The sequence below is a fragment of the Physeter macrocephalus genome, chromosome 5 (genome assembly GCF_002837175.3).
Source record: "Physeter macrocephalus isolate SW-GA chromosome 5, ASM283717v5, whole genome shotgun sequence".
In the NCBI taxonomy this organism is placed as follows: Eukaryota; Metazoa; Chordata; class Mammalia; order Artiodactyla; family Physeteridae; genus Physeter; species Physeter macrocephalus.
Genome location: NC_041218.1, coordinates 37,810,137 through 37,822,232, shown reverse-complemented (window position 1 = coordinate 37,822,232; position 12,096 = coordinate 37,810,137). Strand labels below are relative to the sequence as shown.

Sequence of the window (12,096 nt, the reverse complement as noted above, 5' to 3'; positions counted from 1 at the left end):
TGAAGTGACTTGCTTAAGAATCCATTGCAAGTTGTGTGGCCATGATTTGAACCCTAGAAGACTGAGTTAGAGATCTGGATCTTAGTCATGTTGTCCAAGTGTTTCTAGGTGAGGCAGGAGATTGAAGTAGATTAGCTCTCAAATATTTTTCAAATTTGAGATTCCCTGATTGTTTGGCCAGGAGATTGGTGCCAACCATACAGAGAAAGCAGGGAAGGAGAACTGGTTGTATAAGGATAGAGGGATCGGTAGAGAACAAGTTGATTTTGATCATGTTTGGTATGAAGTGTCAGAGGATATCCAAATGAAAAAAGTCCAACGGTATCTTTCGCTTGAAAGAAAAGATAATTCATACGTGTGCTGTTGCCATGAAAAGCTCTTTCAACACAGGAACTCATAACTATTACTGCCTGGTTGTGCATTTAATGGTAGTTACGGCTCATGTTACTTTTCTAACACAGCCTTATACTGTATTGGGGATAATACCATAGCTTTGTGAGATAAGCAACATTCTCTTTTTAGAAAAAGATAATTGAACTTACCCGTATTGTCTTTTATTTGTCAGAAATTTCATTAGAGAAAGCGTATGCAATTCCAAAACTGAAAACCACAAAGAAATATCTCCTGAATAAGAAAAAAGGCAAACAAAATATATTTTAAGGCTTTAGAGTTCTAACTAAATTTGCCACTGTATCCTTTCTTAAAAGAAACAAACAGGGACCTCAAATTTAGCATGCTGCATTATCACCATTCCTGGCAATGAAACAAAACTTGCAAATGTTAAGAAAGCAATGTAACCAAAAACATAACAAGTGATAATCCATTTAAAAAAAATTAGTTGATTAACATTGCTGTTTGATAATACAATTCTGCTACAGCCTTAGAAATATCAGAAAAATCTAAATCTGCTGGTCATCATGCAGTCAACAACACTAGGGGCTGAGAGACACTGAAAAAAAGGAACAAGGCAAGATTTTGCCCAGATGGGCCTGTTCTAGCAGGACTTCATACATAACCCGTGCCTCCTGGGAACAGGCAGTCAAGTTCCCATGTAGCCGAGGCCAGCCAGGGTCAACCTTGAAATCAGATGGGCCTGGGTTTTAATCACAGGCTCACTGTTTACCAATGGTATGAACTTGGGAAAGTTGCAAAACTTCTCTGAGCCCATTTCTTCATCCACAAAATGGAATGACTAATCTTTCCTTCATGGGGTGTTGTAAGAAGTACATGAGATGTGTGAAAAGAACCTAGAATGAAATGTTCTTAACACACAAGTACACACGTGTGCACGCACACACACAAGGGTGAGAGGAAACTTTTGGGGACGATGGAGGTTTACGGTATTGATTTGCTGATGGTTTCATGGGTATATACTTATATCCAAATTCATCAAATTGTATACATTAAACATGCACAGCTTTTTATATTTCAATCATACCTCAATAAAGTGGTTTAAAAAAAAGTACCCTAGGATAGTACCAGCGACAGAGCAGGCTTTTGATAATTGTCTCATTCATTCCCCCACCTTAGTTTCTTTGCCTTTAAGAAACTAAGATATAGAGGAAATTCACTCCCTCATTGAACTAAACAGTTAGTGTCTACCAGGGCCACTATGTACAGGTGTAAGGTTGCTCCCTGCTGAAGTGAGGGGGGTGCATTCCGGCCCATTAGCACTCGTCAAGCTGGGTGCCCTGGCTCTCTTTCTAATTTGCAGAAACGTGCTACGTGTGCTTGTAAAGCCCCGGCATCTGATTCAGGGATAATAAATTTGAACTTTGCCCACTTTGTGACTGATGGGACACGGACAAGTAATCAAGGGTTATAATACATGTAATTACTGCTATTATAGGGAAGGTACTATAGGCACACGGAAGAGAGACACTTGAATGAGATGGGGTGAGGGATGGGATATTCAGAATCTGTGACTTAAAGCAGCGGTCCCCAGCCTTTTTGGCTTCAGGGACTGGGTTCATGGAAGACAGTTTTTCCACAGACGGGTGGTGGGGGGGGAATAGTTCAGGCGGCAATGCGAGCTATGGGAAGCAGCAGATGAAGCTTCGCTCAGTCGCCGCTGCTCGCCTCGTGCTGCGCGGCCCGGTTCCCAACAGGCGCAGACCAATATCGGTCCTCAGCCCGGGGGCTGGGGAACCCTGACTTAAAGGATGAGGGGGGAGATGGTGGACAATGTTTCAGGCAGAGCAGTGACATTCAATCATTTATCCATTTATTCATTCAGTAAACACAAATTGAATAGCTACCAACTTCCAATACTGAACTTGAAGAAAGAGCAGTACGTAAAACAAACAAAACCTCCTTTCTCTTAATCTTAACATTCCGGTAGGGCAGAGAGACGATGATAATTGAACTAGAAAAATATTAGGTAGTGAGATGTGCTTTGGGATAATAACACAGGCAGGGTGGTGGTGGGTTGGGCGAGGGGGCATATGAGAGTGGAGGGTGGGACAGGCATTGCTAGGGAGCTGTCATCTAGGCTGAGATTTAAACGGCAAATGTAGAAAGCTCAGCTGATGATCTTATCAGGTGCGGGGAGGAGCTATTACAAAAGTCTTAAGGGGGAATGAACTGTATTTTGAGTTGGCAAAGAAGATGCTTGAGGTGTGTTTGAATTGGCATGGGTGAGAAGAGGCTCCTGAGACGAGAAGGAGAGGTGGGCAGGTACCAAACCTGTGTGAGCATGGTGACCTCACAGACCTTCGAGGCATCCAGTATGGCAGGAAGGAAGGGCCTTGTTGTTAGGGGATAAGAGGTGAGTTGAGAGAGACAGGCAGGAACCGGATGATGACAAGTCTTAGATGGAGAATCTGGGAGGCATTTATTTCTGCTTAAAGCTATACAAAGAATCCCAAGGAAGCCATGACTAAAGTCAGTCAAAGAACTCCTTTCATGTTCATGTCTTCAAGGGAGGTTTGAATACCAAATCTTGTGTTACTTGTTCTTGAACCAAAATCCTCAATATATATACCCCATGAGAGATTAGAACTCTTCTCAAGTCCACAAATTCAGATTAATGTAAGATTTATTTTTGCAACATCTGAATATACTTACCATGATAACTGTTAGGTGGAATGTTAAACTGGATTAGGTTGTGTTTATAGGAGGAGGATACATCTTCCTATGAGTAAGAGGTATGAGGGAGCACATAACATCAAGTTGGTAACAAATATGTGATATTTATTAGAGCATTTCAAGGGAGACCTTTGCCGCATAGTACCTGAGGGAGACACTGCTAGCTGCCTGTCTTATAGGCGTGATCTTCATTCTCATCGACAGAACCTCAGATTTGATTATCAACGAACTTAATTAAAAATACTTGTCTTCTAGACTCCCTTGTGACTAGGAATCGTATTTGACAAAAGTGTAGCCAATGAGATATAAGCAGAAGTCCCTGCAGAGACAAAGTCTGGCTAGGAGAAAATCCCTTTGTCCTGTTCCTCTTCCCTCCTGGTTATTTGTAGTTATTCTGTGCTTATTTAATGTTGTTTGGAGTCTTCTAATTTCTTCAAATATATTGCAAAACCAATACGTTGAGTTAAGGACCACTGTTTCATGACATCTATGGCTAAATCTTTCTGGTACTTGTACTGATCTGGAACTAAACTATGGACATAAAGACAGTAAGATGATTTTATCAAAAATATCTCTCAGAGTTCATTATACTAAAAGTAACACTCCATGTATGTAATGTTGCTGCCTTTTCTTGACCCAGAAAAATCTGGTCAACAAATATTTCTTAAACATTCATTTAACATATACTGACCCTCTGTAATTACAAAGATAACACTTCTTTACATGCCATCAGGGAAAGAGATGATGCAAACAGGGTTCTTGTTTTGGGGGAGTTGACAGTTTCATGAGATGACGGATGTGTTTACAAACAAATGTAAAGCAAGTATGTATATGATGTGGTAGGTCATAGCTAGGCCTGCCCAATAAAAACCTCCAAGTGGATGTGAATGGATGTAGTAGATAAAAGGAGCATGCCCCAAATGTAGGCAAAGCACAAGTTTCAAGGCCTGAAACCTGGACATTAAGCCTGGGTGATGTGGCTCACAGAGTAGCAAAATTATTGCCTTACTTGTAGTATGAGTTGTTTCTGGATGACCAAGAGCCTGGGGTTATGAAAGGTATAATTCTATGATCCTCCAGTCTGGGGTCATCTCACTCAGTGTGGGCCAAGGCCACTGGGCTTCAGACATACAGTCATCTGAAGGGATGATATAAGGGCATCAGTGGGAGCTGTGTCCACCAACCTGCATCCTTATCTGGTTTACTTGCGGCTTCAGGATTAAACAAAGTAAAAGCAACCCTGAAATAATGCCCTTTGAATAGCACCCTTGAATAGGCTGTGTGGCCTGTGCGGGTGTAATAAGTGCCATTAGAGTATTACAAAGAGTTTTAAGAGTTGTGAGGAAAAAAACAATTTTGGTTGGAGGCTTTAGGAAGGAAGGAAGTTGAATTTGAGCTAGATCTTGAAAGATGGATAAAATTTTCCAAGGTGAACGTGGGAGGAAGGACATTACAGAGCACTGGACAACGTGAATGATAAAATGGAGGCAGGACAGCAGAGCTGTGTACTGGAAGCGAGGAGCAGTGCAGTGTGGCTGAAGCACAGGGCATGTACCAGGAAGCAGTGAAAGATGGGCTGAAGAGGGTGTCCAGGCCAGGGGAAGTAGATTGGCATTGGATATGTCGGTAATGGGAACCAAGGAATGTTTCTGAGCAACTACTAAACCATGTGAATGAGTAAAATAGGGGATATACGAATAAATCTGGCAATATTATCATGCATTAAATATGGTGAAATGACTGGCAAGATCCCTTAAAATGCTCAGGCACCAACTGAGGTCATATGTGATTGGAGAAGAGGACATGAATTTAGGTGTTTTATGGTAAAACTGATTGTTTTTAGGGAAACCAGGTATGACTTTGAGTTTTTGAATTTGGACATATGGGAGGACAGTAGTACTGTGAACACACAAAGGGAAGACAGGAAGAGGGAAACAGTATTAAAGATGCTGGACTGAGGTGCATATGGAAGATTCAGGTGGAAATGTGCTACTTGCCATTGAAAAGAAAATAAGATAAGGACTCAGGAAGAGAGGTGGAGTGGGGGATGAGTCACCTACACTGAGATGAGTCAGTGAGTTTGGTCTGTCATAAGCATAATACATGAACTTAAAAACAGGTCCGTCCTAGGGCTTCCCTGGTGGTGCAGTGGTTGAGAGTCCGCCTGCCGATGCAGGGGACACGGGTTCGTGCCCCGGTCTGGGAAGATCCCACATGCCGCGGAGCAGCTGGGCCCATGAGCCATGGCCGCTGAGCCTGCGCGTCCGGAGCCTGCGCGTCCGGAGCCTGTGCTCCGCAACGGGACAGTGAGAGGCCCGCGTACCACAAAAACAAAAAAACAAAACAGGTCCTAAATACATGACAAATGTAACAAGGAAGACAGAGATCTTAGGCACACCTTGGAAAATAAAAAACACTGAGAGTATTGGTATTCATAGCTCATGTTTGTTTTACCAGCTGTTAAATTCCCAAAACCCAATCCTTATCTCAGATTGACCTCCTAACTGGCATTCTCGCATAGAAATCTGAATTGCCAGATCTTTCTAGTCTAGAGCAGGAGAAATACAGGAACTACATGACTAAGTAGATTAAAGCACATCTTTTTCAAGGGGGTGTGACACATAGCCTTGAACCACAATTAATTTGAGATTTTTCTTGTTTCTTGAGGTAGGATTGTATTGCTATAAACTTCTCTCTTAGAACAGCTTTTGCTGCATCACATAGGTTTTGGGTTGTTGTGTTTTCATTGTCATTTGTTTCTAGGTATTTTTTGATTTCCTCTTTGATTTCTTCAGTGATCTCTTGGTTATTTAGTAGTGTAGTGTTTAGCCTCCATGTGTTTGTATTTTTTACATTTTTTTTTCCTGTAATTGATATCTAGTCTCATAGCACTGTGGTAGGAAAGATACTTGATATGATTTCAATTTTCTTAAATCTACCAAGGCTTGATTTGTGACCCAAGATATGATCTATCCTGGAGAATGTTCCATAAGCACTTGAGAAAAATGTGTATTCTGTTGTTTTTGGATGGAATGTCCTATAAATATCAATTAAGGTCCATCTGTCTAATGTGTCATTTGAAGCTTGTGTTTCCTTATTTATTTTCATTTTGGATGATCTGTCCATTGGTGAAAGTGGGGTGTTAAAGTCCCCTACTATTATTGTGTTTCTGTCGATTTCCCCTTTTATGGCTGTTAGTATTTGCCTTATGTATTGAGGTGCTCCTATGTTTTGAACCACAATTCAATGATAGATATTGATGATCGCTAAACTAATTCAACAACTAAAACCATGGAAACGTACCTAAGGAGGGGTATGGCTGAGCCTGGGCAGAGCCCACAGGCAAGTAGGGTAAAGGTTAAGGAGAAGAACACGAGCTTCTGGAGACAGACCAGCAATGCGGATTGCGTAGCTCCCAGTTGGAAGCAATCCCAGTTGGAAGAGGGCTGTCGTCATTCGGCATGCTCCTCACTGGCTACCACTTCTGTCAATTCCAAGGCGGGGCCTCGGGGAGGCAGGGGAAGGGTCTAGAGAAACGAAGCAAGCGCGTAGAAAAGCCCGTTGGGAGGAGCTGGGAGCCGGCTCCCCAGGGCTGACTACATTTCCCAGAATTCAAGACGGCAACGAAGACCGGCTCCCTGGCCGCCACTGGAAGACTTGTGGCATGGGATCGGTAGTCAGCATCCTTCGGCCGCCCTAAGTCCGCCTCTGGTGGGGAGGTCTATAGGGATTGGCTAGTGAGAGTTCGAGTCCCGCCCACGTATGGTGACGACAGGCGGCGGTCTTGCTACTTAAGGCGTCGTGGCCTCGCCCGCCCCGCCTTAGCTCCCGCGCTAGAGAGAAACATGTATCGTTTCCGATCACAGCTCTTCACGGGGATTTCTGCTGCCGCCACCGCCCACTCTTACCCGCGCCGCTTCTCGCCTCTGTTGTTAGTCGAAAACTCGCCTCTCAGCCGCCCGCCGCACAGACGCACGAGTAAAAAGTGCAGCTCCATCGGCTGATCTTCGCTAAGCTCCGAGTTTAGGCGGCACCGGGCGTCCCACGATGCCGAAGAATAGGAAGCGGAACACTGCCCATCGCGGTGGCAGTGGTGGCGGCGGCTCAGGGGCAGCTGCAGCGACGGCGGCGACAGCAGGTACGAGGGTATCCCCGCCGCCGGCAACCCAGTTGCCGGCCAGGCTGGCAAGTCTCTTATCCTTGGGTGCCGTGGGAGGTGTAGTTCTTTTCCTCTAGACGTTTGCGTCGGCGGGGCACCTGCCGTGGCCGGCGAACTACACTTCCCAGCGTGCCCCGGTGGCCGTACCTCGCGCGATTTGGATCTGGCATGCGAGCCGAACTCGGGCACCGGCCGTGGAGGCTGGGAGGGGCGAATGGGTCCTTGGGTCTGGGAAGGGGTTGGTATCGGGGGTGACCGGGAGCTGGCAGGAGAGGAACTGTTCTCAGAGGCAGGTGCTGGCTCTCTAGAACTCTCCTTGACGGAGGGTGGGGCCGGGCTCGGAGTTCCGTCCATGCTGTCACTGGTCACCTTTGACCACCCGGCTCCAACATGGAGTTCTCGGGAATGCCAAACGTCCGGCGGGTTTGGACTGGCTCTTGCGTCACGCGGCCTGGGCCTTACGTGGTGGGGCCGGGGTGACGCAGAGGCGCCCATGTGGTATCCCGTTCCTCTGCCTTCTTGCACATCCCGCGTGTCCACCTGGCCTGGCGGAGGCGTCGGAGGCTGGGGGCCACTGTCCCAGAGTAGGCTCTGCTCCTGTCCCTATCTGGCACCCGAACAAATCCCGAGCCCCCAGCTCTCCTGCGACCAGTCGAGGCGACCTCCTACTCCCCGGGGCAGAAACCGCGTTCTCCTTTGTGCCGTATCCTATAGGTTCTCTGATGGGAGCCGGGATAGGCGGGAATGGTGAGGAGCTCCGATTGCAATTGGCCTAAAGTTTAGGGTTTTTTTGTCTCCTCTTTGCAAAGTTGAAGCTTTTCCTGGATGGGTAGGTGCTTAACTGAATTAATGATTCTTTACTCCTAACTATACGGCTAAGAAAAAAGGACTTAAAGTAGAAAGCCGTACGAGACACAGCATACTGAAAGCTAGTGTTAAACTGGGTAAAATCAGCACGTTTAATAATTGCTTTATTGAAACTTTGAAATTAAATGTTGGAATATCAGATGTTATCACATCGGAACTACTACCAGCCATATATACTTGTCAACACAGTTGCCACTTTGACCCTCAGAATGATATGCCTTTGTTCTTTAGCAGGTAAATAGGCCAGTTTTCTTGTTAAAGATGATTGGAAGCTGGTATTTTAAAAGCTTTCCTATAGGTTTTATAGCAGCACGAAAACTTTGTGATCATGTATTAAATATTTAATAATTGCCAAGAATGAATTATTATAAATGTAGTTTTTTCCCTTTATATCGCTCTTTATTTTGATTGAATGCTCTCGGTGTTAATGAAATTCATTCTTGATCAAGATATAAAATACATAGTTTGTTGTGGCATCTAGTTGCTCTGTGTGAATTGAGGATACATACCTCTCTACCTTTATGCTTCAGCTTTCCTCATCTGAAGTAAACATTTAAATTCTGTCTAGAAGGTCCGTATTAATTTTATTCTTCTTTAAGTTTACCTTTTGTTGATGGAACAAATTATGGAGATGCAGCATGCAAGCTAAAGTCATTTTGAAAATGGTAATGATGTTACTAATGGCTTTCTTGAATCACAAATAAACCTTTATTCCCTTCTGGAGCTTCCTGTCCAGTCTCCTTCCTTCCTGGTACTTAGAGAATAATATCAGGAGGCAGTGGGGGATTGCCTTTCAGATTTTATCTTGAGGTTCTTTTGCGACCTTTCATCATCAGGAAAAGAATTCTTTGATTAGTTTATAAAACTATACATGCTTTGACTATTTTTGGAAGTTTACACTAGAACTTATTCACTGTGCTTGCCTCTAATTGGGCCTGGGGGGTGAGCTTTACTTTTTGAAAAGCTTCATTTGGTTCTTTGTGAATATTACTTAACTCAAATCAATAAATGAATAAATAATAGTTGAGTAGAAGAGGTGGAAAATTGTCACAAACTTGTACTTAAAAGTCATTTATCTTACTGGTATTTTAAAGTGACATCTAGAAGAAATGGGATTCAAATGAGATCTTCCCATGTACAGCCGAAAGATGACCAACTTCTATCACTTTGGGTTTCCCATTTAAATTCTCTGCTTTTTAAGTTAGTGGACAGGTCTAGGAAACTAATAAAATTGACCTTTTGTTCAAGTGTGCTTATTTTTCGTGGCACTTAATTTGAAGAGAGCATTTTTAGGAAAGAACAAAACTTTGTTAATACATAAGCCCTCTAAGAAATAAGGACTTTATGTGTCTAAGTGCCACCTCATTAATGGTACTTAGGATCACAAGGTGGGTGAGTGTGACCTAGATATCAGACATTCATACAGGATTTTTTTCCTCGGTTTTGTTTTGTTTTTAATCTCTTTTTCCCTTGAGCCTTGGGAAATCATTGAAACTTAGAGAAGGGAGCTGTGTAAGACCTGGATAGGAAACTTTTCTTGACAGTTTAAAAATAGGCTGAATATGAAAAATAAAAAACGTTAATTGATTTGTGAATAAATGTTAGTAAAAGTTAAGTGGATGACTCAACTGTTGCCATGACTTAGAATCATGAAAACACATGAAGATAGATCCAGAAATAGAGTATGATGTCATAGGTCTTTGTTTATTTGTTTATTCCGGTCCTATGCACTATGATTAAGAAGTTTTGGGATCTTGGTTTCATTGCTTATTCTTTATGCTTCACTTTGATTGGCACACTTTATTCTCTTTCAGATAGCCGGCAGATTTGAAGGCCACTTGCTTCCTGTGTTGATTAAAAAATCTGCTAAAGTCTCACCTCTATTTTGATTTAAAAAAAAAGACAACCCCCATTTAAAAAAAAACAGCAACAGGCTTAATTAAACTTAGAGAATTTTTGAAAAGCTTATCTTATGATATAGTAAACGATAACAGATTTCTTGAATATAGAGACCTAAGTGATATAATCTTAGGTTTGTATTGTATCCTTGTACCTAAGGATACAATTTTAGGTACAATCTTTGATTCGAGCTCAGAGTTAAATCAGATGACTTAAGTTACTTTTGGGGCAGAATTTGGGACTTATTTGAACTCAGTGCTCAATATAACTGATGACTAGGTAATCTTTTTATTAATATGAAATTCCCACAAAACAAAAGTGACTAGAAATGACAGTGACCAGGAATGTACATTTACTCCTTAAGTTAATGAAGGTGAGAGAAAGGTTCTAGCTTAAAAAAAAAGATTTTAATTTTTTAGTAATAGCGCTATTTTAAAACTGTTGGATTTGTTAGAACCTTTCTTTTAAAGGTAATTTATCTATCAGGCTTTTATCTATGTTTTTATGCTACATCAAATACCAAAACTTTTTTTTTTTTTTTTTTTTTTTTTTTTTTAGTTCTTAAATCTTGGCTCTTTATTGCTGGAAAATACTCACACAAACTTTAAAAGGGCACTATCAATTTTCCCAAGGAAGCGACAGGAGTGTCAGCACTTGTGAGTAGGAACAAATGTTCACGTGTGTACCCATCGTAGTAGGAAAGTCATCCAAATTAGTCACTAGTCACCACAGTAAAGTGGTTTTTTAAAATACTGTAGTCACTTTTTTTTTTTTTTTTGGCGGTACGCGGGCCTCACTGTTGTGGCCTCTCCCGTTGCGGAGCACAGGCTCCGGACGCGCAGGCTCAGCGGCCATGGCTCACGGGCCCAGCCGCTCCGCGGCATGTGGGATCTTCCCGGACCGGGGCACGAACCCATGTCCCCTGCATCGGCAGGCGGACTCTCAATCACTGCGCCACCAGGGAAGCCCTGTAGTCACTTTTGAAATCGGCATGTGAAAGAAGTCAAATCTTAAACATTGCTCACTTAAATAATTCAAAATCTTCGAAGCAAAGTCCCAATTTTAAACACACCATGTCTACAGTCTTGATCAGCTTGCAGCTTGCCCAGAGTTCTTTATTTGCAAAAATGAGGCAATTCTGTAAAGACTCTCAAATTGATGCTTTCTATCTCCAGTGGATGTGGCCCTGTGAAGTCTGCCATAGTGTACTGGCCAAGAGAAAGGAGGACCTCTGTGCAGTGCTTGAGGACCATTTAAGTGGTCCTCACTTAAGAAGCCCTGCCTCTTAAGTGATTCACATGCTAGTTCACACGACTTCTCAGCTCTTCCGACTTTCATGACTCAGGAACAAAAATCCTGTAGTTCACTGCACTGGGTATCACCCAAATAGCCCATCAGAGCTCTTTATAATTTCATACACATCTCATCAGCACTGTAGTTCTTTAGTGATCAGTTACTTCATCCAGTTCCTGTCATTACTTTCTATGCCATTTTGGATCCACTTGTCAACATCCCCATCCAAAACTTCAATTTTAAGCCTTCTTTGACCCTCTCAATTCAAGTTGTTTTTAAAACTACCATCCCTTAACTTCTTAAATTCCCCTTCACATAAGACATATGTAACCTAAAAACTAACCCTTTCACCAGTTAATGTTTACTAAGCCCAGTTATTCTCATTGGAACATATATTCGTCTTATTCTTATGATGGTCTGTTTCCATTGTCGTCATGATTTGAAGTAGTTTTTTCATCTGTAATACCACTTTTTGTATCACCAAAACGGGTGCTGCATGTTAGATGATTGATATATTTCTGAAGTTGATGTATATTGTAAACAGTTGGTGCTCTGAAATACATATTAGGTGAATTGACTTATGTTAGGAATTTAAGTGTATTCTTTTGTAAAAAATCATCTCATAAATAAGTTTGGGGTTTTTTTTTTGTTTTTTGGTTTTTTTTGTTTGTTTGTTTGTTTTGTGGTACGCGGGCCTCTCACTGCCATGGCCTCTCCCATTGCGGAGCACAGGCTCCGGACTCACAGGCTCAGCGGCCACGGCTCACGGGCCCAGCCGCCCCCTCGCACGT

General features: G+C 42.6%; 2 protein-coding genes across 2 annotated transcripts in view; both read left to right on the top strand.

The window, feature by feature from the left end:
- Positions 1–6,820: 6,820 nt before the first annotated feature.
- Positions 6,821–7,091, top strand: LOC129392129 (uncharacterized). The gene has a single exon (XM_055084905.1). The coding sequence runs from the start codon at positions 6,933–6,935 to the stop codon at positions 7,089–7,091; it is 159 nt and encodes a 52-aa protein (XP_054940880.1). The 5' UTR covers positions 6,821–6,932.
- Positions 7,092–7,094: 3 nt separating this feature from the next.
- The window catches only part of IFRD1 (interferon related developmental regulator 1), a 27,374-nt gene continuing 22,372 nt past the window's right edge, over positions 7,095–12,096 (top strand). Inside the window, exon 1 of the mRNA XM_024129573.3 lies at positions 7,095–7,225. Coding sequence (XP_023985341.1) covers positions 7,135–7,225 — 91 coding nt within the window. The 5' untranslated portion in view covers positions 7,095–7,134. The remainder of the gene's footprint in view (positions 7,226–12,096) is intronic.